Raw genomic sequence first — 22,225 nt, 5'->3', positions numbered from 1 at the left:
TCCTTTTGAGTGCTGAATGATGATGTTTTGAGGGGTCACCAAGCACAAATAATGTGGGGGGTTTTGTGTGTGTAGCAATATAATGAAAAATCTAAGCAATGAGTAAAACTAATGAATTTAACTACAATTAAGCACCACGTGGTAAGGGGCATAGAAACCCCAGATCTCTACAGGTGGTTGGTGCCTAATGGTGTAAAAAGGTGTATTTTGGAATATTTGGGGTTTTTTTAACTGGTTGTAGGCCTGTGCCCCAGTGAAGTTTATCTTTCAGAATTCAATTAAATGGACTTAGAAAACTCCTTCAGTGGTGAATCCAGAAATCACACATGAGCCATGTTACCTTTTGCTCCTTGGTCTGGGAATACACACAACAGTGCTTGCTGGATTTTGCTCTAGCACTGGAGTGCTTTTGTTACTTACATGAATTACTTAGCACTTGTACTCTTCTAAAAAATGAATTTAGTGTCCTTGCCAGCTTATTAAGGACACTAATTTTTAATGCCTGTAGATTAGTAAGGAGTAAGTGCCTTCCTAAAAAAAAAATTATTCTTGAAGGAAACAAAACCTAAAGTTGTTTTATAACACTTGTCCTCATCACTTTTTTCCCCATACTAGCTTGAGGACCTTAGAGGTCTTTATTATCCAAAGAAATTTCTGCTGTGGTCATGCTTGAAAGTCCCCCTGGCTGTGTGTACCTGGCATGACTGCATGCAAAAATTGCCGCTTTGGATCATCCTGCTTTTGGCATGAACAGCTGAGGATGTGATCTTGCAGTATGACCAGCTTTCTGGGATCCTCCCAAATTCCCTGAGAGTTCCTAGTGTGTAGTGTCAAGCTAGGTAAGTCTTCCTAGTGCTAGTTAAGAGCTTTTTCTCAATGTGCTGTGTTTTGAAAAGTTCCTGAAGCCCACAGGCCTGGGGGAGGGACCATTTGCTGTTGGGCACGAGGGTGATTTCTGTCCCTGTGTGTGCATGTGCCTGTCTTCTCGGAACTATCCATCTGTGATTATCACCATCAGGATTAAAGTGCTGCCTTGTTTTTATTTCCTATCTCCTTTTCCATTATTTTCATGTTGTTTAAACTGTCCCCTAAATTTTGTCTCATGGTAAACCTTAGATTCCTGTTTAACTACTTCAGCCCTCCTTCTCAATCTCCTTCCTCAGTTCATTCATTTCTGAAGCCATGGTGGTGTTTTCTACCAGCAAGTTTCCTGAGCTTTCTGCCTTTTGTGTGCAGTTAAATGCTTACGGGGTCCATTCGTCACTGCTAACACAGTCCCTAGGTCTTGGGGTTTCTTTTCTCCTCTCCTTTCTCCTGTCTGTGTTTGCAGGTCTTTTCTTTGCAGTGCTCCCTGTTAGAGAAGACGTGTTTCTCACCTGGCATTAACAGTGCTGTGTTGGGAGGTTTGTTCTGTCCCTGACTTTAGGCATGACCTGCGCCGGGTAGGTCCTGAAAATGCAGAATACTGAGAGACGTCAAGGTGTAAAAACCAACAAAATGATTGTAGTTAGGAGACAGCTGCTTCCCCCTCTCCTTTTTGCTGTCATGGAGAGTGGCAGAAGAGATAAGAAAGATCAGTTGGAATTACAAAGGTTTTCCCAACCGTAATAGTGCATAGCAAAAGAATCCCTGACAGTTCACCCTTTGAGGAACACACATGAAGGTTAAAATTGGTCAGTGAGGCTCAGGTAGTGATATTCGAAACCAAAATCCACACTGAGGCCGAGTAAGGTGTTGCTAACGGGAGAGAATCTGTGTTTTGTTTCTGATGTTATTTAGCACCCAGCAATACCTGTTTTCAGATAAGGCAGTCCACTCCTGGCAGTTAAGGACAAGAAAATCTCCTGTAGTCTCTTCTAATTATCCTACAAAGGTCCATTTCTCTGGTTCTGGAGCAGTCCTGGCTTGCATCATTCATATGGTTCTGTATTTCCTGACTGAAATCCTGGTCCCTTTAGAGTCCAGAGCAAAACAATAAATCACCTGTACTGGGGCTAGGATGTAAACAGCTGTGTCTTTCCCTTCATTCATTACTTAACAACCCACAGAATAAGAGGTGCCTCTGTCCCAGTGTCAGAACTCTGTGACTCTCACTGGATTCCCAGAGCCTTTACTTTTCACAGTCTTTCCTACATAAATGCAAATCACTGCTTACTCCTGCATCTTCACTATTTCCTGTATTGCTTTTGGCTGCTGAATGGCTTGATTAATCCTGAAACTGGTGCCTGGTGTTCAGACCCTGAGTCAGATTTCAGGGATTGCACTTCCCTCCCTCGTGCAGCACCGCAGTGTACGCTGCCTCCTGCTTTGTGTACTGCATGCCGTGCACTTCCCTGAGTCGTGGAGCCCTGGCACTCCTGAGCATCTGGCAGCAGTAATGCCTCTTCATTTGCTCCATTGGAAAATCCTCCAGATTATATCTCCCAGATTCGCTGGGAGCCACTGGAGTTTCGCTTGTATTTTCTTCCTGTCTTCCAGTCCTTCCACCTCCACTTGTACTTTATTTCTCAGATGTGTCTAAGTCCTGTGAGCCCCATTTCTTTCTTCTCCTTGTCTGCATATAATTCCTTTGATGTTCCTTCCCAACACAAAGAGAATCATGGTCTTAGCCAGGCGGACTTAGGGTGAGTCATCTCTAAATTTCTTGCAAAATTCTTGACCAGGAAAGATAAGTTAAAACTCCATGGAAAATTTACTTGAGGGGGTTCTATAGAAGTTTTCCTCAGCTTTTAAATTTCCATATATTCTTCTGTTTTACCACCCTCCACCAGCCATCACCCAGCTGAGGGAATGATTTTAGGCTTTTCCTGACCCCCCAGTGGGAACTTGACACAGGGAATGAGAATAGTCTGTGGCTGTGTTTCTGTCCCCTGTTGTAACAGAGGTGTCCTGGGGACTGTGGTCACCTCTCTTTTGTTTAAAGCAGTGGCTCCTCAGAAGCCAGAGCTGCTGGGCATGCTTGTACGATTGTTCCCAGTGAAACTCTCTGGTGTCCACTGCTGGAGCTGAGGGCTGCATATTCCCTTTGGATTGGGTCTCTAGCAAACAAAAAATATTGCAAGTGATTTGAATTCACTTCTCAGCTGAAGTTTCCTAATGTAATACCTGAAATGCATATCTGCTGTCACCCTGTTTTATGTTTTCTGTCTTACCTGTTTTCTTCTCTGGATACACAGTGTATTCTTCAGGCACTTCATTTTGTTTATAAAGATGTGCCATTTATTCCTGAAACATCTCATGCCTGAATTGTGCCCTTGAATTTGTGAGTGCAGTCGTCATCTTAATTTAGATGTGCTTCTGTAGATGGCCACAGACTGGATCCCAGGTGGCTGATGCCAAATGATCTTTCCTCCAGTGAAAGGGCTGCTGGACACATGGAATAGTCACACACGTGTCACCAGTGTACAGGTGACACCAAGGTGAGAATGATTCCTCTCCTAAACACACATTGTGCAGTTACTCAGAGACATCAAGAATCTGCATCGGAGATGCCATGACCTAACAGAGCAACACGATGCAGTTCCCATATCCATACAGCTCCTCTCCTTTCTCTGATCCCATTCTTTTTTAGGGATGTGCATTAGCACTATTTGCATCACTTCTTGTCCGGAAGAAAACAGAGTTATTTTGAAACTTGAACACGGAAGTCAAATTTCATTGTAGTAGTCATGATGTCCGGGGGTGTGACTGCCAAATAATATCCAGAACTCCTCTCTTTTCATAGTAATGTCTTGGATGTCAGCCATGCATTTTCCACTGAATTAATGAACATCCGATCTATGCCAGGAACGTAAGAATAGATGGCACTGCTTCTGAAATAGTTTGTACATAAAATTACTTCTCCATGATGGGTTTAAAGCCTGCACCTTCTTTATTCTTTCAATTGATCTTATTTACCTGCTCTGACTTACTAACCTATTTAACAACAGTCCCTTCTTTTGTATTCTTGTTACGTAAAATCTAAACCCGGCTGTCAGCGCAAAACTTAATCTGCTGGAAGCATCAAGAGGCAGGTTGGGAGAAAAAACCTTTCCTCGACATTTTCAAACGCCGTAACAAGCACGTGATGACGTCTTGAAGCAGAAGTAGGGATAGTATTGTGCCATCACTTTAATCATGAATCCACCTCAAAACCCGTTCAGTGAACAAGCCTGCCTTTCTCAATGGGATTCAGCACCGAGAACATTAGAAATGCTGCAAACACCTACATATTTGTACAGAGATAACCCCCGTTTCAGCGGATACAGGCTTTTTTTATCCTTTCTTAGTTGTACCAGCATGATTCATTAGCAGTTATTTTTGAGATGAAGAAATGTAGGCTACTAACATAATTTAAAATGCTGTTATTTTAATGAATAAGTCAGCAATGTTTTAGTTTCTATTTAACACCAAATGTCTAAATGGAGCTAAGGATAGCGAGACAATTATCAGCTTAAATTATTGGGTTTTATCTTCTAAAGATCCTGCTTAATAACATGACTTTGGATAGAGCTTACAATCCTCTATTTAGGAGAGAAGATATTTTGGGGGGTGAATGGTTGTGTGTCTCCCATCTTTAGCAGAGAAGACAACTGGAAGTTTGCAGTGGGAGACTCTCTGCTCAGGTAACCCAAATGTGTCTTTTCTCAAAGTGTCAGTGTGAATTATTTGGTTCTTAGGTCCATTTTGGAATTGAGATGATGAGAATAAGAGCAGAGGAGGAATGCTTGAAAGTCACTTAGGTAAGAGGGGAATAACTGTGCTGAGGGTAACATGGAGTCCCATAATGATGGGTCTCACTAACTCCACGTTTGAGAAGCAAAATCTACAATCACAGAATTGCTTTTTGCTTTCTACACTCACAACCCCCACCAGGATTCTCTCCTCAAATTCTCTTCTCACTCCGTGCAGATTTCTGGGCTTCAGGAAGGCTGCAGAGTCAACAATTCAGTTCTCTTGGTGCTTAGTTTCTGGTTTACCAGTGTTTCTGCCAGGATAAAAATGGGCTCTGCTGTAAAATAAGAATGAAAGTGGCAATGCAGGTTTTTGTCATTAACTACATCATAAAGTGGCAGTACCTGTGGGAAGCCAGCCAGAAGAGGGAAAAGCTCCCAGAGTTCCAGTTCCTTTGCTGACAGCTCAAGCCCAGCTCTGTCTCCTCAGTAAAATGCCGGATTCTTTACTCCATGGAAGGATTCCCCTCAAAGTGCAATAAGGTGGCAAAAATTTACAGTAATGTTGTACTAACTCCTTGATTGCTCCTCCTTCTCTTCACAATTAAACTTTGGGTGATTTCCACTATTGTTAAGCATTTACATATTTTAACCTCCCATGAATCTTCCTTTTCTAGATGCTGTTTTCTTGTGTCCAGCTCCTCCTCTATCCCCATCCATTTGTCTTGGTTGCTAATTTTATGTAAATTTGCCATGATGTGGTAACTTCTGGAAATTCTCTCTCCAGGCATTCTCTTATGTGTCATTTATTTCCTCTTGGGTCTGGGTGGCAGGAAGATTATCCTTAGGGAATTGGTGAGGGAAGCAGCGAAAGGCAATTGTAGCAATGAGAAGAAGGGAAAATGAGATTGAAAAATGGCAGTGAAGAATGCCAAGATTTAAGAGTTGGAGAAGAGGGAGGGGCTGGAGGTCAACCAAAATACTATGAATTTGTTTCTCTGCTGTTTTCTTACCATTCCTGCCTTGGCTACCTCACACTCATGCATGAACTTTAACATCAGACCAGTTATATATTTTGAAACTTCTACAAGAGTCCAATCTTTATTTTTTTTTCCCCCATTGAGAGCGATATACACTTTCCAGTTATGAAAATGGTGTTATTCTAAATAAAACTGACATGATCCACCAACACTTTCGGAAGCACAGATGCTTTGTCCCACTATTTACTAAAGAGGTTCACACTTAGATTAAAGCAGTGAAATCAAATCACCGAATAAAGCCTGGAACAACATAATGATTTAAGGAATTCGTGGAGAGTTTCTGGTAGGAAGAAAGTTACACCGAGGCAAAATGAGATTGTTTTCTGTACAACACCAGGACATGGAAGCACCGTGCAATCCAATATTGGTGCAGTTGTTTTGCTGAGCATCTTGTGTGGTTTCATTTGTCCTTGTTCTCCTCTGCAACATCAGGCTGCAACCACAAATTCAAGTGCTGCATCCGAGACCCATCAGTGTCAGACTTAGCAGAAGAGTCTTTGTTACAGGAGCCACCAGCCATGAAATTCTCGCTCTGAATGACACTACTTTGTTATTATTTTTTTGTCCAGCATAAATGACGTGGGTTGGAATATGCACAGCCCCCTGATACTAAGTGATATTTTTTCCCAACTCACTGTATACATAATGCCAGGAATGAAATTAATTTGTTGTGTACTTCAGTCCTCCTGAGTGGACAAGATTTCCCAGTGTGTTATTAGTGGGGAAAATTGTGCTTTCCTTTCACCAGCTTGTTTAAAGAGCAGAAGAATTTGTAGTGGGATATAATTATATTTGATTCCTATTTTCTCTCTTGTTGTTGGAAGTAAAAGAATGCAGCTTCAGGGGTTCACACTTGACTGCTTTCAGTTCAAGTTGATAGTCTGAGCTAAATGGAGCTTTCTGTCCAGATACTGTACAAGTTGTTAATCTCTTGCTTCAATGACACTTGTAAGGAGCTGGTTACTCAGAGTTTGCTGCTGTGTAAAGATGAACCACTCTGGAGGAGTTCTGCTTACTGATGAAAACACACTTTGAAATAAGCCCAGTCGTATTTAAAGAAACCAATTACAACAAGTAGTTTTGTGTTTTATTGACTGCAAATCACCCATTGCCTTTTTTTGAAAGAGTTCACAGGGACTATTTACTTTTTAAAAGATTCTATTTTCCCCTGTCTTCACGGCCAGCAGAGAAAGCTCTTTGTTATTTGGGTGCACAAATGGATGGAGGATAGGCACAAATATTTTTTGTAGTTAATTGTATCATTCAGAGTAAGAGTGGATGTTACTTTCAACCCAAACATGAGTAATAGAAATGAGGGGCTGTGAGTGTTCTGGGAGTATAAAACCTTGAGAAAGACTTGTCAGAGCTGGCCTTGCCATTCCAGGGAGAATGTTCTCCAGAACCAGAACTATAGAAAATACATGGCTTTATTTGGATAAGTTGCTTCTTTCATAGCAATGTACCTGTTAGAACAGAAACCAGCCAGCTGTATTTTATTCAGATTGGCTGCTTGCTTCCATCTTGCTGATAGATTTCAATCATGTTCTTAAATTCCCCGTCAGCTATTGTAGCTTTCTCTGTTGCTTTTGCTTCTCTCTCTCTCTTCAAGCTGCTACTTGCAAGATCTCCCTCATTACCAGCCATTGTTTCCTCCCCGATTCCAGCCTTTCACAGAGAATTGGACGGTTTAATTCCCCCACCTTTTAACCTTCTATTGTTCACTTCTCTCTCCACCCCTGACCCAGATTCCTCATACAAAACCACCTCTCATCCTTGGGGACAGAGGTTTTATTTCTGCTCTCAGGTGAATCTGTATTGCTGCAGGCAGAGCTTCAGATATTTGCAGGTATTGCCACATTGAGCCTGGTAATTTTTCTTTTAAGATACTATTCAAGCTCTTCTGGATCATAATTTCTCTACTTATTACCTTCCAACCTCTCAGAGAGATGTCAGACATTTGCTCTGACATGTAGCAAGTTTTGAAGCAATACTTAGCAATTTTTTAATGCAATCTAAACAGAAGATTCTCTGTCTCTCCTTGATGTGTGAGCATCTGAAAGTAAAGGCCTAAGGTGAGCTTATCTCCCTTCTCAGGCACATGCAGCTCTTCCAATGCTTTCCTTGCACTGCTGCTGTAATCTTAGTGAGGGCTAATTTATAATCAGGTGAATGTGGCAAAAAAAAAAAAAAAAAAGAGATTGATTTTCACTTCCCGTGATTTTAATTTAATGTGTGGCAACTGGGTATTCATCAGGTTTTAAATTCCTTTGGGACATGCCATCAAACACATACACTTCCTATGCTTTGTTATTAAAATGAGCGAAGCGTTTCCTGCAGAACTCTGTGGCCAGATCCAATGAGAAATTGCCTCTGATTAAGCCATCCCCACATCTGTGCCTGAGCCCAGAGCCTTTCCAAGTCCTTGTCGTTGGTTTTCCAGGAAGTTCTGGGAAGGTTCTGGGTTCCTTGGGCCTTGTCACAGTGAGCACAGTCTGGGAGCGGCGGTGCCGGGTGACGGAAGGGGTGTCTGGCGCATGGCTGCGCAACTCCCACTGCTATTTCTTGCTTTCCTTTCTAATTGATGACTCCTTCCATCTGTTCCCGAGCCATCCCTCTGCTGTCCTTTCCCACACACAGTCTCCTGCCCCTGTTCCACCCTTGAGCTCAGGCTGAGTGCCCCAAGGCTCCTGCCAGGAGCTGGTTGATACCAGGAGTAGCTGGGTGCTAAGATGCTGCTGACAGAGATGTAACATCAGGTCAGCCCAGGCTGGGCTCCCCCGGCAGCATTTCAGTGGGCTCAGATGCTTCTCTCTCCGTGCTGCTTTAACTGCAATTCCCTGAGCAAGCTCCACGGATTCTTTAATTCAGAAAAAGAATAAAAAAAACCAAACCCAAACCCTTCACGTTATAAAATCGGTTTAATTGTTGCTCTGAGGTGGATTCCTTCTGAATCTGTCACCACCTCCTGGGTTCATGACCACCTTCTGGCTTTCTGGAATAAGTCAGTAATGTAGAAGCACTGTAGCAGCCTAGGTTGCTTTTTTTTTCCCCCAAGAGCCTTTATGTTCTTTCCAGTCTATATTTGAATCTCTCTTTTCTTGTCTAACTCTCCATTTGGTGGCTTAGCATACGGGAAGCCTGTTTTATAGTGCAGAGAAATGCATTTCTGCGTGCTAAGGAGTGAATTTTTAACAAGAACCTAGATGTATGTACCAGCCAGAGGGATTTTTCTGGCAGAAGCTCCAAAATGGACAAAATCAAGAAAGAAGAAATCATGGCAATCATAGCTGTGGTCGACCATTATCTAAGAAGCCTTGGACCTTCAAGGTGTGTTGGAGGGACGATTAAATAAGAGCATTGGGCATCTCAGTGCCTAAAAATAGATCCTCAAGAGCATGTAAGTCACTGATTTTCCACAGATTCCTCATGGGGGTTATGGACTCAAACACCCACAAAAATTGGTGTTACAAATGCATGAGAAATGCTCATCAAAATTAACCTGAGAGCCCATGTTTTGGTGTCTGTTTAAGGTGGCCTTTTCCTCTCAGAGACATCCCCATGCAGAGCTCCCACACGTTTTTCTGAGCACCTACCAAAGAAGCAGGGAAATGAGGGTTTACCTCACCTCTATTTGGAGGGTTCCTCATGATTTTTAGATTAAGGATGTTAATGGCTTATGGATTATATTATGCTTGGGTATAGGCACAGTCAAATTATTAAGTTTTTGTCCTGAGGTGATAACACCGAGGCTACAGTCGTGAGGCAGAAAATCTTCCAGGAGGGAGTGGAAGCTGCTGGAATATTTCCTTTTTTAATTTCCCAGCACCGCAGAATTTGGGACTTCTGTTAAAATAAACAAATTCTAATAAGCTATTAGTGAAAATGAGAGAAGCTCAAAAACTGCAGCTGTGAGTATTCGCTGACTTCCTTGATTGTCACATTTTCCCATTGTACAAGAGTGGTTATTGCAGTGGGCTCTGCCATGTAGGAAGGAATGATATTTCCTGCTTTGGGGGAAAGACAGGCAGTTAAATGGAATAAAATAATCACTCGTCAGGTGATCTCTCTCATGGTGTAGGTCGGAAAGAGTTCCCACCATTTTCCACGAAACTTAATAATTTCAAGTGACTTTCATATTTTGGATGTTTTTATAACACTGATTAGAAACCTCCAGATGATGAAATGTTACAGCTCTGGCAAGAATCTAATAAAAATCCCCCCTGGGATTGATTTTGATTGACTACAGTTGCCTGTCTGCTTTTATTTTACTGTATATGAACAGACAGGAATGAGCAGGATTGTGTTAACCCTTCCCTGGCCTAATTCCTGTCCTTGGGGGCCTGGGCCGTCACTGCTTTCCACCGCTGACACCCAGAGAAAGGAAAAAGCAGTTTAAGGGTTCCATTAACACTCATAGTTCCTTTGTGCTTTGTAGCTCCAAATATAATCAGGGGCATTGGAGGAAGATATTGGAAAATGGAACCCGCACAGGGTTATAATTCAAATTAGTGGCACAGCCCTGGTGAAGCAGTTCTTGTTCTGGAAATTATATTGATACTTCTGTGGAGCTAACTAATGCACACATTTAAAAGTTAATGAATAAAGTTCAAAGTTGTTCTTTAGGAAGCCTTGCATCTGTTAGAAGTCAAGAAGAAGGTTTTTTCCTATCAAATAAAGGTGTTCAATGATGCACACGTGCTGTGTCCATTTCTGCTGGTAAGAGTTCCACCTGCTAAGGGCAGTTGCTTGCCAAAAGAAATGGAACCAAAACGTAAAATTATGTTAGAGAAATATTCTTTTCTTTATAAATTAAGCACTGGGATGTTAAATTAAGTTTAAACTGTTCAATTTATTTATGCTTACTGATTCTTTTCAGTGCTATGTAACTGTGAGATCACTATGCACACAGACATTAAATCCATTTAAGTAATTTATTTTCTGTCTTTCTTGAAGCAGTTTCCTCAGTAAGAAACCCCTTGATTTTCCAAATAGATGCATTAGCGATCAGTGGAGAAGCCTGAAATAGAATAAATATTTATTACCTGTTGTGTAGTTTATGTTATTAGAAGTCAATTTTTTAATGTAGGTTACTCTTTTTTTTAAAAAAGTGAATTTTCTATCCTTTGGAATCTTTGTATCTTAGATTTAAGTAGATATGCTTAAAATTTTTGTGGTTTTTAGCACCTCCCCCTCCTTCCTATGTGCCTGTTTCAGTTATTTGCTCTTCCTCTGGAAGCATGTTTGCACTGCCAGCCATAGCTATCCCTGGGTTTATTTTTTTTTCAGAATTAGGACTTTCCAAACTTCTCTGGTTACATCTTGTATTTCCTGGCATCTGCATAAAATTTAGCAAACGAGCTTGGTCAATTATTTTTGGTAATTTTTACTCTGTCCAAAAAGAAATTCTCTTTTATTCCAGCGCGATGGAAGGGGAGGGGAGAAGAATCGTGCTTGTATCCCTTCTGTTTCCAACTGGAATATGGGAATGTAGGGAAGAGATTCTGTGTAGGGGCAGGCTTGGCTCTACCCTTAACGTGGTCATTGTGTGAAGCTTGGGGTGATTTGCACTTTTTCTCAGGTCCTTTGGAAGAAATAAATAAATAAATAAATAGGGAAAGGGGAATAAATAGAAAAAAATGAAGAGAAGAAAGAGAAATCAATGGGGAATAAAGAAATAGATAGCAAAAAGGAAATAGGGGAAAGGAAATAGATAGGGGAAAGGAAATAAATAGCAAAAAGTGAGTAAACAGCAACAAGCAAATGAATAGCAACAAGCGAATAAGCAGCGGGATGCTCTGTGCACCGGGAGGCAGCTGTGCAAATTGAAAGCGAAAGGCAGGTCCCCGGCAGCTCCCAGCCCTGGCTGGGCTTTCCCGTGCCCAGCCTCGGCTGCTCCAGTGCCCCTTGCCGCCTGGCAAATGGGAATTTTTGGCCCCCGGGGCCCCGCAGCTCGCTGGTCCCGCGGCGCTCCCGCAGCGCCGGGCTGGGAGCGGGAGCAGCGTGTGCTCTGCGGGGCTGTGGCGGCGGCAGGTTCACATGACTAATGCTGGGAGAGAGAGCAGGAGCGCTTTCCTTTTTTTTCTTCTTCTACTTCTTCCTTTTTTTTTTTTTTTTTTTTTTTGAGCAGCTCCAGTCTGTGCACAGTTGGCTCCCAGCTGACAGACAGAATGTGGGGTGGGCTTTGTCACCAGAACGCTGGGTACTGCATGCCCAGCTATGCTCGCAATTCCACAGTGCCCAGAAACCTGCTGCTTATGTCAGGGTGCAGCCAGCCTGAACACATAGAAATTGGGTAGCTTGATTGGTTTTTGGTTTTTTTTAAAAAATATATTATTATTATTTTTTATATTTTTTTTTTTGCCTCTTTCTTCCCTGCAAAGGTTATATAATGAGGGGATTGCTGCTAAAGTAAAAAGGGAAAATGAAGTCTTTGTTAAATGCCTTCACAAAGAAAGAAGGTAAGCGATGAAAGCAGAACACTTTGATGTTTCAGACTGGTGTTGTCTTGTGTACATTTAATATGATGGGCTTAGTGACTCTATAATTAATCAATTCCTGCGATTTCTTTTTCAAAATTATTTGATGTTAGACAGTCCATTTAGGCAAGTGGTTATTAAAGCTGGATGTGACTTTATTCCTTTCAGGATTTTCTCTGAAGAATCAAGTAGTTATAAAAATGTTTTTGTTCCCTAAGAAATGCATTTGGAATTTCCTACAGAAGGATTTTCCTAGGTGAATTTTGTCAGTGAATGGTGCCGAATTGCCCCTTCAGATGTATGAATTGCCAGGAATAGAATTCAGAGAGCTGGAGGAAGGATTATGTGGTACTTTCAAGTATGCTTTTAGGGATGATAAATTTAAACTTTTGGGGCATGGAATTAGTTCAGGCATTTTCATGTCATTTTATATCGAATGGTTTTTTCCCAAACAAGTTTTGCCACAGTTATTCTTGCAGTTCTGAAACGTGGTGAAATATTGGGGAAAAGCAGAGTCCAACAGGGACTAAAGCATGGAGATTTGGATTTCATTATTTTGTGTTGTAGTTCTGGTTTTTAATTGTGAAAATAATATAAATAATGCTGATAAGAAGCAGCTAAAAAAATATCCACCCACTTACAGTTTGCAGATTTCTGGGGAAAAGAAACAGTTGGGTGGAATATTAATCACTTCAGGCACAGAAATGCTTATTTTTAACTCTTTCTATAAAAGATTTGTGTTAGACACACATCAATTGGTGTCATTAGTTGTCCCCTTCCCTGTTTATTTCCTGTAGTAAAGACTAATTTTGCTCGTAGTTTTCTCCTCAAGAATAGAACATTAACAGCAAAGCAAAAGCTAAACTCTTAAATGGGCTTGTGAAATGCTCCTGAGGTGTGTAAGGGAAAAAGAATTCCTTTCCTCTGGTGCCTGGAGGGTGGTTGCTCCAATCTGTCAGTACAGATGTGCTCTGCGGCTCGCTGTCCGCGCTGTCACCGTGCCCCAGCACCCTGTCCTTGTCCTCCCTCGCCCTCCCACCTGCGGAGATCCCACCAGCCCCTCCAGAGTCCCAGAAAACACCCCCAAAACGTGGGCAATATTTCGTTTTCTCAGCCTGTGGCTGGAAGGGCTGGGCAGGCTGCTTTCAGCTTCAGGAGAAATCAAGATCTGAGGGTCAGATCCAAGTTTTACTGAATCCAAGGCAAACTTTGGTGACCTGGGGGGACAGCATTAGACCTTCAGGTAGCACACCTGAGTGTGCCAAACATCCCCTGTATTCAGTTTGTGGGTTTTCTCCTTGACTGAATTCTCCCTTGTTGTACCTGGGAAAGATCCCCATCTTGGATGAAGTAATTTCTGGAGCCGTATTCCAAATGCCAAAAATAAAGGAATACAGAAATGTCGCATCTCTGCCCCACACACCAGCCTAAGGGTCTGTAGGTGCCAGTTTTGGAGATAAATGCTGTGAGTTTGCTGTAAGTTAGCACTAACTGGGGCTTCCACTGTGACATCTGAAGCACCAAGGTGCTCTCATGACACCCTCGGCTGCTTTGAAACCTTAAAGAAATATGGAATAGGGAAAAACTTGAAATGTCAGGAGAATTATACAGAGTTTCTGCCAGTTTCTAGCATAAGCATTGGACTTCTGTGCTTTGTCCCCTTTAACAGCTTTTAAAGGCTTCTTCCCTTATTTCAAAGGAAACATGGAAATGGATTGAAGCCCTTTCTGTGCACGCTGCTCCCATGCTTGGTTGTTCTGATGTTCTCGAGTTGTTTACTAGAGAAAGTTTCAGCTCACTGGAAATCCAGTGGATGTTATTGTAAAATATTCAGAATTGTAGTTAATCATAAACTGATTCTGGTGAAAATGATACAAACCACTCCTTTACTTGCAGTTTCATCTCTATTTTATGCTATAAATATGCTCTCAGTTTTGCTCTGAAACCTTAAATTTTGCTTTGTTCTCTCAATTAAAGGCTCTATTTCAAGGCAGGACAGATTGATTCCTATGTATATTCATATTTATGTGAATTTATTTACTTGCACAGTATGACAGACATTCTTATTCTGTTTTTTGTGTGGTTTTGAAGGGTATTGAATGAGTAAACATTTTGGCTCTTTATAAATGGCACTTACTGGCACTTTAGACATGAGGGATGATACTTTGTGGGGCTTCTTTCCTAATTTAAATATGATTTTTTTCTTTGGGAATTACAAGAGCTCAGTGAAGCCCTCAGGATATTGCCTGGCTGCCTTTTGTTAGTTATGCCACTGTGACTTTTCAGATGTAAATCTCTGCACTTTGGCTCAGATCCTGTGACCCCGTGAGCTCCACCGAGAGAAATTAATGAGGGCGGGTGCAATAATGGGGATCAAGGCCAGCATGAAGTTTTGGGGTCGAATCCTTTATGATAGGGCAGGACATTCCATCGCATCTGGTGATAACTGGGTGCATTTTTATTAGAGACTTTGCCTTCTAAGTCACACTTGGAACAAACTGACCCCCTGGAGCGGGGAAAGGAGATGTGGAAAATTGTGTGAGTGCTCGTGTGTAGCAGGAACACGCAGGGAGGGCTGGACCCTCTGCTCTGAGTCCCATTTGTACTGCCCTTGCTTGGTTTGGTGCTGTGGCTCTTTCATTAAGGAGTTCATTGGAGCCTTTGGATACGGTGGTGTTCCCTCTGGGATGCGGCACGTGATGGAGCCGGCGTATTACCCTGGGGTAATATGCTCTATATACAATAGTAATGGATGTGGTAGGAATGCCAGGATTAGAAAGAGGGGAATGCCTAGGGATTGCAGCAGTGTAATAGAGTTCTGCCAGGAGAGGAAGCCGTGTCCTCGATTCTTAACCTGGAAGATGGGGATAAGGTGACTGTTCACAGATTTCAGGTTAGGCCTGAACTTGAGATGGACCAGTTTGGGTGCCAGCTGGGGGATGGAAGCTGCAAGTCCATGCCTCAGGAATTCTGCTGGGCAGCCCTATTCTATGCCTTTCTGTCTGAACGTGACAACACAGCAGGAAAATGAACTTTCTGAGCCTCAAACTTGGCAATAATGAGGTGTTTCCCATTTCCTAGAGCACAGTTCAGACTCTTCAGCAGGCTCATGGCACTGGTGTTGCCTCACCGTGTATTCAAGCCAGCAAACAGGTTAACGTTGCCCGTTGTTTTTGATTTAATGATGTTCTAAAGATAATTTGATCAGCTCTGCTGGCAAGGTGGAGTTTCTGTCTCTGCAGAAGAAACAATGCCATATGTTGCATGTGGTGGTAAACAAACATGAATGTGAAATCATCTGAGCTCACCCTCCGTGTCTCTCTTTGCACAGTGCCCTTTAGGGAGGCTCCCACCTACTCCAACAGGAGGAGGAGGCCTCCCAGCACCTTGGCAGCCCCCCGGATCCTGCTCCGCTCCAACAGTGACAACAACCTGAACATCAACAACCTCCCTGAGTGGTCAGCCTCCTCCTCTGCCTCTTCACACCGCAGCCTTTCCCCTCACCTGCTCCAACAGATGCAGAGTAATCCCAATGGAACTGTAAAAACCGTGGCGAGTTACACTCCGTCCTCCCGGAGCCGCTCGCCATCCCTCAACAGGCTGGGAGAGGATGCCAAGAGGCAGCAGCACAGGCACATCAGGTGAGTTGCCACCATGCTGGCCTGCCACGTTCCTTTATGTTGTTTGCACTCTCTGGAATGTATAGTTATTCATTCTCAGCACGGTGGGCCATGCCCAAGTGTGAATATTTTAACTGGAAGCACCAAAGCCAGCTGTTTCCTCACAGAGCTCCAGCAGCCAGGCAGACTTGCAAGTTCAGCAGTGACTTAACACAGAGTTGCACCTCCAGATCAAGGTGCTGGCTCTGCACATCTTCCCATAGTTGAAATAAGGATTGCATTTAAAAGCAAAGCAAACTGTTTCTGGGATATCTGGTCCCTTCATGGAACTATTGGTCATGCCTGGAAGCTGTGTTGGAGCTGCTCATGGGTGATGGAGCAGAGGCTCTTTAAGTTCTCTCTTCTGTACGTGTGTGCTGAACCAAAGAGTGAATAGAGGGAGTAATGCGACCTAGCAGGCATTCTGGGCAAATATCCTGCAGCTCTGTCCCACTGGAGAGCAAATCCTGACTAATTAGAGTCATGTAGGTATTGTAAGCCATGGAATAAAGCAGAGGGCTGGGGCTAAGGTTTCATCGCAGCTGGGGGCTGCAGGTTGGAGAAGCCACTGCCCTGGACTCAGAGCTCCTGTCAAATGTGGAAGAGATGGAGCTGCACCAGGACAAGTGGTTGAAGTGCTGCAAAAAATCAGGGAGACATCAGAGCTGAGCACTGCTGGAGAGAACCAGAGCTCACATGTTTTGGCCAAACACTTTTAACTCACTCCTCATCTAAAAATCAGGCTTTGTCTCTCCTGTTTCCTAATATATATATATATATAAATCTGCTGTTCAGAGTAGAAAAGGACTTGGACATTGTCAAGAGATGCAGTTGTTGGTTTCTCTTTGCTGTTTGTAGTTGTAAATGGATCTTCAGTGGCGTTTTCAAGTCAGTAAAACAAAATGTCATGTAGCTGACACTGCCTCTTACCTTGCCTGTTCCTCTGCTCTCCCTGACCCTAGGCACCCAAACTGACAGGCACTGTGTGGGGTGGAAACAATGCTGCTGGACAGGGGAGATCTGCTGTGTTGTGCAACAAAGTTGTCTGGAATGTGAGAAGGAGTGGAATCAAAGGGAAGGAAGGGGATACGGATTTCTTATGCCAGTGGTTTCATGCTCATCTTGCTTTGTTGTATGTTACAATAATGGCAAAAGTTCATTTAGGTATAATTTGGGTGGCATTTCCTCACAGAGCCCAGTATCAGCTTAAAAACAGTCTTCAACGGGGCTTCAGCTGAGTGAGGTGCCTTTCAGAGAATGAGGGTTCTTGTGTTCCACTGGATCCTTCTGATGCTACCAGAGAGGGAGGTTCTACCGTAGAGTCAGTGATTATTTTAGCTGAAAGGGATAAAAAGTGCCTTTTCATCAATACTTCTGGGATAACACATTTCAAATTCCAGAAATATAAACAATCCTTTGAGCTGGGGGTAACAATTAGATTTTTTTTTTTTTTTTGACTAAGCAAACATTTACTTGCTTTGACTTTATTCAGCCTCTTTTCCTCTTCCCTTTCTGAAAAGTAACTCAGATGGTAGTGGAAACCAATTTAATGCCTGAGAGTTTGTGGATATGAAATTTTGGTCTTTCTCGTAGTGCATCAGCATCACAGCTACTGCAAGTGCTACCCAGCTGCAGACTTCCCTCTGTGCCACCAAGACTGGTTACAGAGAAGTCCAGAGTACATGCAAGTACTGAGAACAGAGCTGGAGGCTCTCTCCATTCAAAGACAACGAAAAGGATTTTATATATAATTTTTCCTGCAAATAACACCTTTTCTTGCCACAGGCCCATTTTGCAGTAAGGCATGGCACCTTATATGAGACTTTCCTCACATATTTTATTTAACTGTGTGACCATTTACTTACTGTCAGCTAAATGTGGGAATTGTTGCTGTCTCTGCTTATTATTTGCAAATAATAACAAATAATAACAGTCACCACGAAGCTGTTGCTCCCCTGAGATGGAAAAGCCCTTTTTGACAGAGCAGGAGGATGGGTTGTGGAGCAGAAGCAGCCGGAAGGGGCAGGGTGATGGAGGAGGTCAGACTGTCACAAATGATTAATGAGGTTTGTGGGATTTGTGCTGTGGAGAGGTGCTGGAAGGCGATGCTGCAAGGGATTCTGTGACCTTTGCAGCCCGTGTGGCTCAGGTGTTTTATCTCCTCAGGCTGGAAGAGGAGAGATTTAGATTGGATGTATTAGGAAGAAATTCTTTCCTGAGAGAGTGGCGAAGCACTAGAACAGATTTCCCAGAGAAGCTGTGGCTGCCCCATCCCTGGAAGTGTCCAAGGCCAGGCTGGAGCAACCTGGTCCAGAGGAAGGTGTCCCTGCCCATGGCAGGGGGTGGCACTGGGTGGTCTTAAAGGTCCCTTCCGAGCCAAACTGTTCTGTGATTCTCATGAGGCTGTTGCTTTCCACAGCGAAGTGCTCAGGGGGGGAAGCTGGGAATGCAAGGGAAGGGACAGCCTTCCTGTGGAACTTACCCCACAGAAATTAGTGAATGAGGTGCCAACACAGCCTCAGTCAGGGCTGAGCTGCCAAGGACGGCCACCTTCTTCTGGCTGAGAGGGAAACATGTCCACACATCTCCTGAAATCTCCGCATCCTCCTCCTGCTCCTTCCTGGCATGGCACTTGCTGGGCTGGGAGCCCACGCTGGGGACAAGCAAGGGAGAGGAAAGATCTCTTTTTAAAAAGTCCTGCACCCCACGTTGCAGCCCTGATTTCCATTAGTGAGCCTGTTGCCTGAGAAGTTCTGCATTCCTTGTGTGGGTTTAATGTGCCATTTCCCTTTTCTCTTTCTGCAAGAGAGAAAATGAACGTATCTTCTGTGCTCGCAGTTAAAGTGGATGCTGGGAGATAACACTGGGAATAGCTGCCACCAGACTAGGCAGAAACACAGCTTGATACAAGTGGAAATCAGATGTGTAGCTATAGTTTATAGATCTGGGGTTTTTTTTTTTTTATGGTGATGACTGTTCCTTCACTTACAAGGAAAAAGGAATGGAGCAAAAGAACTGAAATCTGAGCGTTGTCTTTTCCAGGCTTTCTTTAAACAACTGTGAGAGTTGGCTGAGGTTTCTGGTGCAAACTCCATCACAGACATGCAACCAGAGCTCACTTTTAAACTGCTGAGTGTGGCTTACCATGATCAGCACCTCCTCACAGTAACAGAACAGAGCAAGGTGAAAGGGGAATGCAATTCCAAATGGTGAAGAAGTTACTGCAGGAAAATGGGAGTGTTCCTGATAGGAAGGATCCACTGGGTTTGGGTTTTTACCAGAATTCTTCTGTACCTACTGACTTACTGGCTCCCATTTTGGTAGGAGACTGGTTAAAAATAATAAAAAAAAGGAGGTTAAAACCCAGCAGACCACAGCCCTTGTATTTCATTTTGCTTAAAGCAGTTTCAGATACTTTCTCACAAGAAGGCAAGCAGAGTGTTATGGTGCTCAACCACCACTAAACCACCCTTCTTCCTTTGGTAGCCTAACTTTTCCCTAGCAACCTCTATTAATATTATTCCTTCTCACGAATATTTTCCTTTTCTAGACTTTGTTTAAGACTGCAAGTTTTTATGCTTTGGGGTTTAAGTTAACTGATAGTGTCCTGCAAGTTTATTATGATATATCCTATAGGTTTCCCACCCTCCTAAATATTTGCCTCTTTGTCTTTTCATGTATCTTTGACGGTTCACTCATTTTCCCACAGGTTTAATACTGATCTTATGCATGTTCACCACCTTTCAACAATTCCTTTTTTATACACCAGGAGTAAACTGTGAGTTGGTGGTGACCTGTGGCTTTCCTGGGCACATGCTGAAGTCACTGAGTGAGCTGGCAATTGCCATCCAGAAGAAACTATCATTTGGAAAATGTTAACCACAAGCACCGGGCTTTGTGCAGATCTAAATTTAGCCCTGAGCCTGGGAGTGATGAAGTAACTTGATTATTCAGTCCATTTAGTTAATAATTCAGTGGTCTCACTTGTTCACTCTGTGCTACAAAGATACCCATTCCCAAGAATTGTAAATACAGACGTTTTCAAGTCCCTCTGACAAATTGGCATGCTGGGAATGTATGATGGGCATATAAATTTTGAATTTAATTAGGGCCTGGGAACGTGCAAGTTTAATTTGCGGAAAAACTAAAAGCTTTAATGTTGTGTGTTTTCTGTTCTAGGCCATTATGGTCAGGTGAATATTGATCATGTTTCACACTGAAAGATTTCAACCCTTAAAAGCTCCTGTTCGGTATTTTTTCTGCAGGGTTAGATGTCTTGCTGGAAGACAGTTTTGTTATTCACTGCTTAGTTTAATCCTGCTAGTGTGATGGTAAATGATTAACTTTCCCCTTTTGAATAAGCTGTTAATGATTTTTAATTTCAATTTCCAGTGCCATTTACAGTCCCAGTGCCAACAAGGATACTCTGTCTGCCTTGGATTATCAGGGTCCCAAAAGGAAGCTCTACAGTGCTGTCCCTGGGAGACTTTTTATCGTAGTAAAGCCATATCAACCTCAAGGGGAAGGGGAAATTCACCTGCACAAAGGAGACAGAGTCAAAGGTGAGCACCTGATTCATTTGGAACAAACCTTTTCTCCTGCTAGGTGGGAATTTTATGTTAAACTTCTCTTTTGCAGGGGTGGAAATAATCTGTATGGTGAAAGTGCTTTTATGCATTTGTTTCTTTGTAGGGCATTTTGCTCCCAGCTCTGTTTTGTAACCAATGCATATTTAGCTGCCACTTTAACTGATTTCAAAATGCTGCTACAACTCACAGCTATGTAGAGTAATAGCACCATTGTCTCTTACCCAGAGCACAGAATTTGCTTCTGGAGCCATTCCAGAGGCACCGCTCCAGGGCTTTAAAGGGTTGTAAACATGTCAGCTATCTAAAGAGCTCAGGAAGGGAACGGGGGTAAGGTCAGCTCTGCTTCAGGCCCTTTCCTCAAGGAACATTTAATTGGTTAAGTAAAAAATGTCCCTCACAGGTCTTTGGATAAGTAGGTAGGGAGAACTTCCTGCAAATGTAATTGTGGAGGAAGCGTGGTGGTGCATGTGAAATTTCTGGTCACTGCTGCACTTGTCTGCTAAGGCCAGGTTTAAATCAAGGCCGAGCTTTGTTATTGTTTTGAAGGCAGTAAATCCATCCAGAAAAAATGGGAAATGGGGTTTACAGGGCTCACCTTCCCAAGAGTGAGGTGTGACACTGTGGCTTTGCACATCCAGGTAAAACAGAATGAAAGAGACTTTGTGTGGGATCCATACAAATCAAACAACAGTTAGGGAAATCAAACAAAAGGGAATAAATTCAGTGTCCTAAATAAAAGTGTTAAGCAGCTGCAAATTTTCTTGCAAAAGGAACTACGTATCTCACAAAGGAAAACTTCAAATACCTCCTCCCTTGAGCCTCCAAGCAGTAGTTGGAAAAAAAAATAGGGAGCCATTAGAAGGTATTTTTGCATTTTTATTTTTGGATGTACTGATTCTGAAGCGTTTGTGGGTTTAATAATTTTTGTTAACTCCAGCCCTCAGTAGGACAGAAATCTGAAGGATGCTGCACTTAAAGGTAAAATGTGCAAGGTTAATTTTAAATGCAAGGATGAAGGAAGAAGGTTAAACTTAGAGTCTGTGGGGCTGAAAAGATAATTTTGCAGTTCCCTGATCAGGCAGGAAGCAGTGATTATGATCTCATGGTGCACAAGGACCAGGATGAAATTTTGGTGGTACTAAATAACTTTCTCCACTCAGAGTGTTCAGAGATCTGGGAGGTGTCAATGGATGAGGAATGAGGTGTTGGACACACACACGTTCCATTGTCCTGTTGGATTGAAGGATGCGGGAATATTCTCTTTATGTAGAGGATGTAAGATCAACAACACAGGTTCTTCTCACCAGAGTAAGACAACTCAGGGCAGTTCTGGGAAAAGGCAAGACAGAAACTGTGTTTCCTGGCAAAAGAGGAAGCACTGCAACAGGTTGCCTGGAATGCTGAATATTTAGAGGCATTCACTATCTAGCAGCTGGTTTACATTAGGTTTTGAGACTATTATATGCAAAAAATAAGCCCAGAATAAAGGATTTAAATTTCGATGAAGTGTTTAATGTTTTTGAAAAATTAATTCAGGAGCCCTTGGTTCTAAATTATTATGACAGTCACTGGAAAACATTGCAGGAAGGAATTAGTCCACTTTTCATATTTTCTTATAATGGTGTAGTCTAAATGTGAGACCAATGATTTTTGGGAGGGGCCCTCAAAATGCTGAAATAAAAAATGGAATTATGGCTGGATTTTCTTCTCTGTGGGGAAAGTATAAGTTTATTGGAAATAACACATTAATTATTGCTGTCAGCAAAAGGGGGATGTGTCCATCCCACATCAAATCATTCCTGCAGGGAT

General features: G+C 42.7%; 1 protein-coding gene across 10 annotated transcripts in view; it reads left to right on the top strand.

The window, feature by feature from the left end:
* SHANK2 (SH3 and multiple ankyrin repeat domains 2) overlaps nt 1–22,225 on the top strand; it is a 279,065-nt gene that overhangs the window by 85,830 nt on the left and 171,010 nt on the right. For 8 of the 10 annotated variants that reach the window (XM_039551944.1, XM_039551945.1, XM_039551951.1 and 5 more), the window contains 2 exons: nt 15,500–15,809; nt 20,220–20,389. In XM_039551944.1, the coding sequence (XP_039407878.1) occupies nt 15,500–15,809; nt 20,220–20,389 (480 nt within the window). Of the gene's footprint in view, nt 1–11,851; nt 12,151–15,499; nt 15,810–20,219; nt 20,390–22,225 lie in introns of those variants that run through there. The other 2 variants (XM_010412562.4, XM_039551953.1) reach the window with 2 other exon arrangements.

Source organism: Corvus cornix, chromosome 5 (genome assembly GCF_000738735.6).
Source record: "Corvus cornix cornix isolate S_Up_H32 chromosome 5, ASM73873v5, whole genome shotgun sequence".
Taxonomy (NCBI): Eukaryota; Metazoa; Chordata; class Aves; order Passeriformes; family Corvidae; genus Corvus; species Corvus cornix.
The sequence above is the reverse complement of the archived record's forward strand: the minus strand, read 5'-3'. Positions and strand labels throughout refer to the sequence as shown.